A 14,167-nucleotide genomic window follows, 5' to 3' on the forward strand; every position below is an offset into this window, starting at 1 on the left:
TGGTGTGCAGGCTCATTGTGCATGGGAGAGTTTGTTTTTTCTTTCTCACTTCTCTCATCACCCCTAAATTCTTAGTGATATTTTACTTGCCTCTACCCATATTGTGAAGAGCCCATCTTCCTGACCCAGCATGCATCTGAGTTGCATTTCTGGCCAATAAATAGGTTTGCCTTGTTTAAAACCCCACTAAGTCCCTTTGGTCTCCTGTTTTTTTTATGATGGCTATGGATTTGGAGTAGGGAGACTTTTACACAGCATGACCTCATGGTGCCGTCTCGACAAGAAACTGCCTTTTCTAGAAAGGCAACTTCTGTGTTCCTCTGAAGTCATTTGGTTTTATGTTTGTAAAAATGAAATTAAATAAAACAGCCATTTATTTTAGATCCAACAAAACCTGAAACTGAATATGAGTTCATTAATCACCAGAAGTGACAAGATTAAGAAAGCCACTCATCTTGCCATAGCAGCAGGCTTTGACATTACCATTACATTTAATTTCACTTTCTGGGAAACTTTAATTAAATACGTTTCTTTTGAAAATACTTCTTTGAATTCCCAAAGGATTGGGGCAGTATCTTCTTAAGTAAAAAATGATAGAAATAATGATATTTTAGACTACTTAACCATCCATCTCAAAAGTCTGCTCTTAATGATATAGAATACTGATGGTATACTACAGACTAAGGGTCAGTGGTTAACAGGTACATCTAGAATAATCCACAGAACATTTTTTTTGGAATTACTGAATATGAGTTTTGTCTAGAGGAATAGGGTTGCCTGAACTGAGTTTCTTGTGAGTTTTGCCTTGTAATCTTCTTTTATGATAAATATGTATTCATTTCCTCATGAATGTCCATTATGCTTCTTTGAAAGTAGGAGGTAGAGACTGCAGTACAAACCTTGGATAATATATTCTTACTTTTACATATGGGCAGAACATATTTTTACATAGGGGCAGTATTATTTTTCTACATATGGGCAGTATTACTTTTCTACATATGGGCAGTATCTCTACCATTTTATCTTCGTACACCTGCATGGGACCATCACCTCATTTATGATTTGTCACCTGTTTGTGTTCATACGTTACTCTTTGAATTAAAAAAAACAAAAACACGAACCCATTGCTGTTGAGTCAATCCCAACTCATAGTGACCCTATAGGACAGAGTAGAACTGCCCATGGAGTTTCCAAGCAGCGCCTGGTAGATTCGAACTGCCAACCTTTTGGTTAGCAGCCGTAGCTCTTAGCCACTAGGCCACCAGGGTTTCTGTTGAATTAGAAGGGCAGAGAAATTTCCATGGTTCCATTTATATTCAACATGTCATTTTTTCCATTCAGTTATTTTTCTCCTTAGGTTCAGACATCTTATCGTTTTACCTGCTAGGCTGAGAAATCCAGTTACAAATTCCTTGGAAAATAAGCATTTTAAATTAATTTCTCATGTATTTCACTTAAAAAAAAAAAAAAAAAGAAAAGGTCTTTTCAAAAGCTGTGCGCTGTCCTGAGAACAAATCTAGTACTGATTCTTAGAGCAGTAAGTCCTTTAGTTTTGAACTCTGCGTTCAATTTTTGATAATTTTCTTGAGGATAAGATGGTTTGTTATAGTATGTAATAAATGGCATACACATTAATATAAAGTAAAAAAATTGTAAAAGAAATAATAAAATATGTTTAAAGAACACATAGATCTCCTGATATTGGTTAAAATTTGCTATGGTGACATCAAGCCAAGTATATCTGCAGAACCTGCATTCTCAAGAAGGGGGTGGGAAGGTGGGGGTGTGGTGAAAACGATTCCCAGGGGATGAAAATTGGTTCTGGGAGAGAAAAATAAATCTTACTCTTTTCGTGCATAAAGCAGACATAGATACGCAGAGTATATAAACAGATATACAATATATCTACAGTATTAAAACACCATATGAAGAAAAATTGTTGTTGTTAGGTGCGTTGAGTCAGTTCTGACTCATAGCAACTCTTTACACAACAGAACAAAACACTGCCCGGTCCTGCACCATCCTCACAACTGTTGCTATGCTTGAGTCCATTGTTGCAGCCACTGTGTCAATCCATCTTGTTGAGTCTTCACCGTTTTCACTGACCCTCTACTTTACCAAATATGATGTCCTTTTCCAGGGACTGAACTCTCCTGATAACATATCCAAAGTATGTGAGACGAAGTCTCATCATCCTTGCTTCTGAGGAGCATTCTGGTTGTACTTCTTCCAAGACACGTTTGTTCTTTCTTTGGGCAGTCCATGGTATATTCAATATTTTTCACCAACACCACAATTCAAAGGCTTCAGTTCTTCTTTGGTCATCCTTATTCATTGTCCAGCTTTTGCATGCATATGGGGCAATCGAACACACCATGGCTTGGGTCATGCACATCTTAGTTCTCAAGGTGACATCTTTGCTTTTCAACACTTTAAAAAGGTCTTCTGCAGCTGATTTGCCCAGCATAACGCGTCTTTTGATTTCTTGACTTCTGCTTCCATGAATGTTGATTGTGGAGCCAAGTAAAATGAAGTTTTTTCCCCATTTATCATGATGTTGCTTACTGGGCCACTTGCGAGGATGTTTTCTTTATGTTGAGGCGTAATCCATACTGAAGGCTATGGTCTTTGACCTTCATCAGTAAGTGCTTCAAGTCCTCTTCATTTTCAGCAAGCAAGGTTATGTCATCTGCATATCTGAGGTTGTTAATGAGTCTTCCTCCAATCCTCATGTCTCCTTCTTCTTCATATAGTCCAGCTTCTCGGATTATTTGCTCAGCATACAGATTGAATAAAAATTGAATAGGTATGGTGAAAGGCTACAACCCTGACTCACACGTTTCCTGACTTGAAACCATGCAGTATTCCCTTGTTCTGTTCAAATGACTGCCTCTTGATCCATGTACAGATTTCTCATGAGCACAATTAAGTGTTCTGGAATTCCCATTCTCTGCAAGTTTATTCATAATTTGTTATGATCCACACAGTCCAATGCCTTAGCATAGTCAATACAACACACGTAAACATCCTTCTGGTATTCTCTGCTTTCGGCCAGGATCCATCTGACATCAGCAATGATATCCCTGGCTCCATATCCTCTTCTAAATCCAGCTTGAATTTCTGGCAGTTCCCTGTTGCTATACTGCTGCAGCCACTTTTGAATCATCTTCAGCGAAATTTTGCTTGCATGTGATATTAATGATACTGTTCAATAATTTCCACATTCAGTTGGATCACCTTTCTTGGGAATAGGCATAAATATGGATCTCTTCCAGTCAGTTGGCCAGGAAGCTGTCTTCCATATTTCTTGGCATAGTCAAGTGAACACAGTGCATCTGTTTGTTGAAACATCTCAGTTGGTATTCCATCAGTTCCTGGAGCCTTGTTTTTCGCCAATGCCTTCAATGCAGCTTGGACTTCTTCCTCCAATACCATCAGTTCCTGATCATATGCCACCTCTTGAAATGTTTGAATATCAACTAATTCTTTTTGGTATAATGACTCTGTGTATTCCTCCCATCTTCTTTGGATGCTTCCTGAGTCATTTAATATTTTCCCCATGGAATCCTTCACTATTGCAACTCGAGGCTTGAATTTTTTCTTCAGTTCTTTCAGCTTGAGAAATGCTGAGTGTGTTCTTCCATTCTGGTTTTCTATCTCCAGGTCTTTGCATATGCCATCATAATACTTTACTTTGTCTTCTTGAGCCATCATTTGAAAATCTTTTGTTCAGCAATTTTGCTTCATCATTTTTTCCTTTTGCTTTAGCTACTTGATGTTCAAGAGCAAGTTTCAGAGTTTCCTTTGACACCCATTTAGGTCTTTCCTATCTTTTTAATGACCTCTTGCTTTCGTCATGTATGATGTCCTTGACGTCATTCCACAACTCGTCTGGTCTTCGGTCATTAATGTTCAACGTGTCAAATCTATTCTTGAGATGGTCTCTAAATTCAGGTGGGGTATACTCAAGGTCCTACTTTAGCTCTCGTGGACTTGTTCTAATTTTCTTCAGTTCCAGCTTGAACTTGCATATGAGTAATTGATGATCTGATCCGAAGCCGGCCCTTGGCCTTGTTCTGACTGATGATGTTGAGATTTTTCCATTTTCTCTTTCCACAGATGTAGTCAATTTGATTTCTTTGTATTCCGTCTGGCGAGGTCCATGTGTATAGTCGCCATTTATGTTGGTGAAAAAAGGTATTTGCAATGAAGAAGTCGTTGGTCTTGCAAAATGCAATCATGGAAACTAAGGCTATATATTCCAACTACCTATCCTTCTTTGTTTCCAACTTTTCATTCCAATCACCAGTAATTATCTGTGCATCCTGATTCGATCAATTTCAGACTGGTAAAGCTGGTAAAACTCTTCAGTTTCCTCATTTGTGGCTTTAATGGTTGGTGGATAAATTTGAATAATAGTCTTTTTAACTCGTCTTCCTTGTAGGCACATGGATATTATCCTATCACTGACAGCATTGCACTTCAGAATAGATCCTGAAATATTCTTTTTGACAATGAATGCAATGCCATTCCTCTTCAAGTTGCCATTCCCAGTATAGTAGACCATATGATTGTCTGATTCAAAATGACCCATGCCAGTCCATTTCAGCTCACTAATGCCCAGGATATCAATCTTTGTGTGTTCCATTTCATTTTTTATGATTTCCAATTTTCCTATATTTATACTTCATACATTTCAGATTCCGATTATTAATGGATGTTTGCAGCTATTTCTTCTCATATTGAGTTATGCTACATCAGCAAATGAAGTTTCCAAATGCCTAACTCCATCCATGTCATTAAGGTCGACTCTACTTTGTGGAGGCAGCTCTTTCCCAGTAGTCTTTTGAGTGCTTTCCAATCTAAGGGGCTCATCTTCCGGCACTATATCAGACAATGTACCGCTGCTATTTGCAAGGTTTTCACTGGCTAATTCTCTTCAGAAGTAGACTGCCAGGTCCTTCTTCCTAGTCTGTGTTAGTCTGGAAGCTCATATGAAACCCGTCGCCCATGGGTGACCCTACTGGTATTTGAATACCATTGGCATAGCTTCCAGCCACACAGGAACATGAAAGCCCCCACACTATGACAAACTGACAGCTGCCTGGCAGGGAGAGGAATTAGAAAAGAAATATTTTAAAAGTTCCTTAAGGAGATGATAATTAAGAAAAAAAAAGAAGAAGTTTTGGGAAACACTGCTTTAGGAAAACTCTAAGAGAACAGAAATATTTTGCTTATTTGATGTATCATTTCCAAGTTTTTCCAAGAAATGAAACAAAAATATTTATGGAAAGTTCATACACTCTTACTTTAAAAAATCTGGCTTTAACTCTTACAAAGATAAATTTCAACTTGTAAGTACTCACAAATGGTGTAAAGTACTGTAAGTGTATGACGCAGAGGAAGGGCCCTAGGAGACCATCCCTGATGTTGTTCTTGTTGTGTTGTTAGATGCTGTTGAGTCAGTTCTGACTCATAGCAACCCTGTGTACAACAGAATGAAACACTGCCCAGTCCTGCACCATCCCCACAGTCCTTGCTATGTTTGAGCCCATTGTTGCAGCTACTGTGTCAATCCATCTCCTTGAGATTCTTCCTCTTTTTTGCTCACCTTCTACTTTACCAAGTATGATGTCCTTCTCTAGGGACAGGGCCTCTTGAAAACATGTCCAAAGTACATGAGATAAAGTCTCACCGTCCTTGCTTCTAAGGAGAATCCTGGCTGTACTTCTTCCAAGACAAATTTGTTCATTCTTCTAGCAGTCCATGGTATGTTCAATATTCTTTGCCAATACCATAATTCAAAGCTGTCAATTCTTTGGTCTTCCTTATTCATTGTCCAGCTTTCACTGTGGTTGAGCACTCAGCTTCTAATTGTTAGGTCAGTAGTTCAACACTTCAGCTGTTCCACAGTAGAATGATGTGGCAGTCTGCTTCCATAAACATTACAGTCTTGGAAACCTTATGAGGCTATTCCATTCTGTCCTACAAGGTCGCTATGAGTCAGAATCGACTCAACAGCACACAACAATTTTTCCTTAAAATTTAATCACTTTGGAATTAATAGCATCTTTAGAGAACTAGAGTGTTTATTTGTAAAAATTAACAAGTTATGTCAAAACTGAGGTATGCAATCCCAGGAGAACATGAAATCCGGAATTATAGTAGGAAAATCAATGAAAATACATATATTTAAATTTAATCACATAATACTTAGCTAAATCTTTTTTAGTACCTTTTGGTATCCTTGAAATGCATGTGATTTTCCCAGAGAGCAAATAATAATACACATGGTTCCAGCTGCCTATTTTACTCTGAATTATGAGCATTTAAACAGATCATTCCATCTGTCTTTTTTATAACAAATGCAAAGTTAGTAAAATGATTAATTGTGTTTACATATAATTAAATAGGCAATAATCTGTTTGAATATATACCTGAAATATAGTAATTCTAGTTTCCTACTTAGAAAAGAAAGACCCCTTTTACCTGGATTGTCACGCCTTGATGTCAAATGAAAGCCTTAATCTGAAAATACAGATTAAAGGAGAGGTAGGCTGTGGGTGCTCCTTGCTATTCCCTCTGCTTATATAATAGCTAGGTCAGGCATGTGGGTGAAACCTTCAGGGTGGGTCTGGGTTTCAGTTTTGTTTTAGATGCCCCAAGAGTTCTGGAGTAGAGAACAAGTACTCACTGGGAGGCCTGAACTAAGAAACCAGAGACAGAAAGAAATTGCCGCTTTTTAGGACTTGGAGCAAAGGCTTGGGGCCCCTGTTTCCCTGGGGCTACTGCCTAAAAGGCAGAAATCTTTTAATCTCCATGCAAAGACATTGCCTCTGCCAGCCTGTTGCTTGTTGTCCAGGAGGATCTGACGGAATCCTGCTAATCTCAGTGAACCCAGAAGGGATCATCACTGGAGGCTGAATTACTTTCAGGTCTGGAGTTGGGAAAGTTTCTACCAGCTCCTGAGAAATCCTGACCAGACCCACTTCCCCCTGATGCTCAGCAAAGGAGCCATGTTTTTTTAGGTCATTCACCCCAAGAAAACCACTGTGCCCTCTACCACCCCTTGTTTGCCACTGCTGAAGAGACCATGTTGTTGTTGTTAGGTGCCATTGAGGCAGCTCCAACTCATAGTGACACCATATATAACAGAACGAAATGTTGCCCTATCCTATGCCATCCTCACAATAGTAGATATGTTTGACCCCATTGTTGCAGCCACTGTGTCTTTGAAGGTCTTCCTCTTTATTAATCATGATGTCCCCAGGGATTGGTCCCTCCTGATAACATGTCCAAAGTAAGCAAGATAAAGTCTTGTCATCTCCACTTCTAATGAGCATTCTGGCTTTACTTCTTCCAAGATAGATTTGTTCATTCTTCTGGTAGTCCACAGTATATTCAATATTCTTCACCAACCAAGAAACCATAGAAGATCAGAAAACATATAGCCATGGGCAGCTAAAGAAAAATTATTCTCACACAAGGAGACTCAGAAACTGAGGAGGGAAATCCAAGATAAGCATCGTGTGCAGGAGTTTCCCAAACAAGTAAAATTGATGGCGAAGACAGTAGTTTTTGTCTCGTTTTGCTTTAAATATCTCAAGGAGATTTAATTATGGCACACACACACATGCAAAAAAAAAAAAAAAAAAATCCTCTGAAACTTTGATTTAAAATGTCAAAATATGAACTGGGAAAATGGCATGATCACTGTTGAGAAGCTAATATTATGGTGGGAGAAGAAGTGGAAAAAATAACTTGAAGAAATTGTAGAAAAAACAAAGGAGACTAGCCACCCAGACAGATATAATAGGTGCCCCTGGGGAGGAAGGGGGGACACGCAGAAGAAAAATAATAAATGAGGAAAGAAAATTTCCGTGAACTGAAGAAAAACACAAGTCTGTAGATTGAAAGCGCTCAGTAAACCTCAGACAGATTAAAGTAGACCCATTCCTGTGCCTTTCCTGGTGACTTCCTAGGTTGTGAGCACAAAAAAAAAAAAACCTTTTTAAGCCTCTGAATGGGCTTAAGTAACCTACAGATGCAAGAGAAACATATGGTACATTGGACTCCTCATCTATAATATTGGAAAGCAGAAGACAGTGAACCAATATATACAAAAAGAAACAACTGAGATAAAAGAACTTTAACTCCAGAACCTTTATCCAGCCAAAATATTCATCTGTCTGTGCTAAAAATGCATTTTATGTATGAAAGGATTAAAGAGTATACCACCCTTTGTTATTTATTTGAGAAAACAACTCCAAAGCAGGTACATCATATGAAAACCACAATCCAGATGGCTAGATAAGACAAAAAGGAAAGCAGAGAAAATTGTTCAGCATTGGATCTAAACGATAAAAAAAAAAAAAATGTCAAATAGAGATCCTTTTAAAGAAGAAAGATAATTACAGTTCAAGAAACTGGAATTAAAATTGTAAGTTATCTCAGCAAAGCCAGGATTTGGGTAGAGGTGTGGTATCAGTGGGGAGTGAAATTATAGAGATGTTACTATAAAGTTTACGGATTGGCAGGGGTGTGAGGGATGAGTAGGCAAGCAAATCTGTGTGGGAGCTTCTAAGTATTCAGTGTTGAGGTAATAATAAAAGAGTGTAGGTTAATATATGACAGTTAGGAGTTAGATTGGTGGATTAGAAAAGCAGAGCTTTTTGTTGTTGTTGGGTGCCGTTGACTCACAGAATGTCCAAATTAATAAGGGGAGAAAAGACATTAACAAAAATTTGACCAAACAAGAAAAGATAAGAAAAGGTTAAAAGATGAAATAGCAATGGCATACAATAAGCAAGGAACATAAGACCAAGTATATCCTTGTTGTTGTTAGGTGCCATCTAGTCAATTTCAACTCACAGGGACCCTGTCTACCACAGAGCGAAACAGTGCCCGTCCTGCACCATCCTCACAATTGTTGCACTTGAGCCCATTGTTGCAGCCACTGCATCAGTCCATCTGATTGAGGGTCTTCCTCTTTTTACCGGATCCTCTAGTTTACCAAGTATGATGTCCTTCTCTAGGGACTGTTCTCTCCTGAAAACATGTCCAAAGTATGTGAGATGAAGTCTCCCCATCTTCACTTCCAAGGAGCTTTCTGATTGTACTTCTTCCAAAGCAGATTTGTTTGTTTTTCTGGCAGTTCGTGGCATATTCACTATTCTTTGCCAACAGCATAATTCCAAGGCATCAACTCTTCTTCAGCCTTCCTGATTCATTGTCCAGCTTTCACATGCATGTGAGGCAATTGACAATACCAAGGCTTGGGGCAGGCTCACCTTAGTCCTTAAAGTGACCTCTTTGCTTTTTAACACTTTAAAAGAGGTCTTTTGCAGCAGACTTGCTTAATGCAGTGCGAAGTTTGATTTCTTGACCTGTCTTATAGTTTATATTTCTTTTTGAACTGAATTGAGATTTCCTCAAGTGGCGTAAAGGAAATTAGAAGAGTTGTGAGATTTAATAAACTTTCTCTGTTGGCTTATGAACGGCCTCGAGATTAAATAACTTCAGGCCAACGGTGATCCCTGAAAATGTACGTTTTAAGGGTATTATATTGACCTTGATACCAAATCTCTACTGCAACTGTGTAAGCACGAGCCTGCTTTCGTGAGACTTGGACTTCAGAATCACGTTACTTTCCTGGTCTGAAAAACCTCAGGCAAGAAATTGATTTCAAGGGTGTCATATTTGTAAGACACCCCCAGCACCCCTGGCAGATCCAAAGCAAATCCTTTCTGGATAACTGTGCTGTAAATGAAGACCTTGAAAATATAGAGGAAATTGATGATTTCCTGGCAAAATACAAACTACCAAATTGATGGACCAGGTAAGAAACCTATCAGAACAAGATTGGAAGCTTTTGGTTTGCAACTTACAAAAACAATTGGGCCCATGTGGTTTTCCTGATGGAGTCTACCCATTTTTAAAGATCAGACAGTTCTTACTTTATGTAAAAAGCTACAAATCATACAAAAGGTAGAAAACCCCACAACGTACTTGATAAAACTAGCATAAGCGTAACCAAAACCTGATAATGATAGTACAGAAAATAAAATTATAGACCAATTTCATGTATGACAATAGCTCCAAAAACGATAAACAAAATATTAACAAATACTATTTGCAGGTTAGCATCATCATCCCGGGGTTATTCTGGGGATATATAAATCAGCAACGTCATGGGGCTCTTGTCTTACATTTCTTTGACTCAAGAAGCTGAAAGTTAAATCCCTGTACACAGAATAGAAAGAGAACGAAAGCTTTTAAACATGGTAGAAATTATTTACCAAGGCTCATTGCAATCATTATACAAAATGTTCACTGCTAAAGAAACTGTCATCGAAAATGAAGAGTAAATGATAGATTCCTGTTATTAACGCCTCATTATTCAACATGCTACTTTACAACTGTAGCATTGTAGAGAGTGCAATAATACGACTAGCTGCAGAAATAAATCTTGAACTAAATTTTATCTTCATTAGCAGATACAATGTCTATATTTCTGTGAAAGCCAGGATACTTTATTAATTAGAATTAATAAAAGAGTCTAGTAAGGTGGGTATAGATGATCAGTATAGAAAAATGAATAGCTTTTCTCTCTTGGAACTAACTAGGTGGAAATGGTAATAGCAAAAAAAAAAAAAAAAGATTGCATTTGAATTAGTGACTGAGATATTAAGTCCTCAGGAAAAAAAAATTTGTAACTAAAAATAAGATCCGTATGGGAGAAATCTTATGAAAGAATATAGAATATAATCCAAATAAATAGAAAAACCTAGCATGTTCTTGAATATAAAGACAGTATAAATTCAAGATCTTATTTTGAATGTAAAACTGAACAATTATATGTGACCATATAAATTTTAAAATGTTTATAGAGTTTACAACGCCAGAGGGGAAAAGAAAAAAAAAAACTGTTGATAAGGGGGAAAATATTTGCAGCACACAAAGCAGACAAAGATTAATGTCTTTAATACCAACAACTCCAAAAGCTGATAAGAAAGACAAACAATAGAAAATTGGCAAGCTTATGAACAGAAAATTTACTTTTAAAAAGAAATTCAATCTAAATGACCGATCCGCATATAAACAGATGAGCAACAACGAGGAGGTTTGATTGTACCTGGCACTGGTACAGATCTGGGATAAGAAACGCTTTCCTATGTTGCTGAAAGGCAAGTATTTCTTGTAACATTTTAAAAATAATCTCTTAATATTTTCTAAAACTTTAAACATTTAAAGCTGTCCTTTGCCCCAGCAATTCCAGGTTTGAAAATGTATTTCGAGGTATAAATATTATACCATCTTATACAAAATCAGTATTCTACTGATATTATATAAACAAAAGAACCCATTGCCACCGAGTTGATTCTGACTCATAGCAACCCTATAGGACAGAGTAGAACTGCCCCATACAGTTTCCAAGGAGCGCCTGGTGGATTTGAACTGCCGACCTTTTGGTTAGCAGCCGTAGGATGGTCTATTGCAGCCTTGTTTCTGAAGAGGCAAAATGAACTCAATCAGAATCAGTGAAGTAATGGTTGAATTAAATGCCGAATGCTATGTGAAACGGGGTTGGTTTGGTTTATATCTCTTAACCTCAGAGACGTAGCGAGGGTAATGAGTGCCCTGGGGCAGTCGCTGAGTAACCCCCTCGTCTGGTGCCCCCTTGGACTTGCCCGCGCACACACACCCACACACACACACACCTCCGTGAGGATGTCCAAGATTGTTACTGAGTGAAAGAAGCAAGGAGCAGAGTGACATGTAAAGTGCTGGCCCATTTATGTTTCATGTGTGTTTGGATGAGGGCAGAGATGATTGAGAAGGGAATATACAAACTAGTTAACATTAAACACCTGAGAAAAGAGCGCAAGGGCTGGTATTAACAGTTTCTTTGTGTACTTTGGACTATTTCGCAGTTAAAGTGTATTAAATTCCTATTTTTTTTTAAAGGGATATGCCAATTAAAATTAAAAAGCAACTTGGATCTACAGGAGTGCGAGATTTGCAAAGTAATGCTAATTTCCTCTTCACATCTAAATGAACCATCTGCAATGCATTTTCTGTTCTATTCCTAAAAATGCTATTATTAAAACTCTATTTTTCTCCGTATTTTCCAAATGCAAGTGCAAGAAAATCCTTTCTGATATCCCATTATCGGCCTAGAAAAAGAGAAGATATAACACCCAGTGCCGTCAGCTCTCCTTTAGTCCTGTCTTCCAGTTAAATCCTATGGTATCTTCTCAAAGAGATGTGTTATGACCAATTCTAACACTCCCTCTTGTGCTCTTTAATTAAAGTTAATCTTATATTGCACTTTTTAATTTCAGTCGCAACCTTCTTTGTAAAATGAGCATTTTTGCCCATGGAACAGGTAAAGGGAAAAAACATGCTATCCTTGCACATGTATTTTGTAATATTGGTATCTGTAATAGTAAGTTTATAGAATTTAAGTGATAGATTAAAAGTCAAATTTGCATATAACCCATACATAACCCACTGTCACTGAGCCGATTTCAATTCACAGCAACCCTAAAGGACAGAGTAGAACTGCCCCGTAGGGTTTCCAAAGCTGTAAATCTTTATGGAAGCAGACTACCCCATCTTTCTCCTGTGGAGCAGCTGGTGGGCTCCAACCACTAAACTTCTGGTACGCAGCTGAGCACTTTAACCACTGCACCACCAGGGCTCCTGAATTTATATATGTTTATATATATTTTATGTATTTTTATATGTATATAAAATGTATACATTTATATATATATGCACATACACACTTGTTGCTCATTATAGAATCCTGATTTCTCTGCTTGTCATGTGACCCAGGTCGTAAAGGGATGAACTGTATTTTAATTATGGTTATTAATATGTAAGTAGCTGTTTTCTAATATATCACGTGCGCTGTGAAGGCCCCTGGGTGGTGCCAATGGCTTGCGCTCCGCTAAGGCCTGGAGATCGGCTTCCATAAAGATTTCATTCAAGAAAATCCAATGGAGCTCAGTTCTACTTTGTCACATGTGGCAGCTCCTTGAGAAGGAAGCATACTAATGCCACGGGTTTAGTTTTGGGTTTACATGCTTAACAGAAAGTTTATCTTTAGAAAATGTAAATTATATAAAAAATGTGGCCTTTATACAGCAATTCTGTAAATAGAAATGGTTTTTAAATAATATCAAATTAATGGATAATAAAGAAATAATACCACTCACAAACATTACAAATTTTGGTATATGTTTTTCTCATTGCTTTAGATAGATTTAGTATACTAGTTGGTACATTTCAAAAAATACATTTTATAAAATATCATTCTTGACCTTTTTTGTGCTCAGTTTATATGATTGTGTCTGAAAGGTATGCGCTAATAAATATATGAAATATTTTTGAAATAAATTGTAGTTTTAAATTCCAACTTCAATGCCTCATTGTTCCTCCAGGTGGCTTTTACAGTACTTTTTGATTTGGAAGCCCTTCTGAAGATCTGGTGTTTGGGATTTACTGGATATATTAGCTCATCGCTGCACAAGTTCGAACTACTACTTGTAATTGGAACTACTCTTCATGTTTATCCAGACCTTTATCATTCTCAATTCACATACTTTCAGGTAATAAAAATAATGCCTATTTGTCGTTAAACGTTTTTCTTTTCAGGGTAAGTACCAATCACAGTGTTATAATAACTATATACAGAGTCTCTATGAGTCAGAATCAACTCCATGGCAACTGGTTTGGTGTTTTTTTTTTTTTTTTTTTAATGTATAGTCATTGTATGTAATGACTACAGAGAAATCATAGGTGGTGCAAATGATTAACTCGCTTCAGTGCTAGTGGGAAGGTTGGAGGTTTAAGTTCACCCAGGCACCTGTAAGAAAGGCCTGGTGATCTCCTTCTGAAAAATCAGCCATCGAAAACACTATGGAGCACAGATCTACTCTGACACACGTGGAGTGAGAGTCAGCTTGAGGGCAACTGGTACCGGTATGATAGCCACAGAGTAAATATAAACCTGAGATAGGGCCAACAACAGCCAAGCATGTTGAAACCACAGAGGGTTATCGGGGTTCAACTTTCACTACCAAGAACATCTTTGGATGAAAATTCCTCATTATTTGTTGGGTTATATCTTTAGGCTTGGTAAATTAAAACAATTGCTTTA

At 37.6% G+C, this 14,167-nt stretch overlaps 1 protein-coding gene across 2 annotated transcripts in view; it reads left to right on the forward strand.

The window, feature by feature from the left end:
- Positions 1 to 14,167, forward strand: part of NALCN (sodium leak channel, non-selective) — a 380,765-nt gene that overhangs the window by 150,343 nt on the left and 216,255 nt on the right. For both annotated transcript variants that reach the window (XM_064275254.1, XM_064275255.1), the window contains one exon: positions 13,449 to 13,616. In XM_064275254.1, the coding sequence (XP_064131324.1) occupies positions 13,449 to 13,616 (168 nt within the window). The remainder of the gene's footprint in view (positions 1 to 13,448; positions 13,617 to 14,167) is intronic.

Source organism: Loxodonta africana, chromosome 23, assembly GCF_030014295.1.
Source record: "Loxodonta africana isolate mLoxAfr1 chromosome 23, mLoxAfr1.hap2, whole genome shotgun sequence".
Classification (NCBI taxonomy): domain Eukaryota; kingdom Metazoa; phylum Chordata; class Mammalia; order Proboscidea; family Elephantidae; genus Loxodonta; species Loxodonta africana.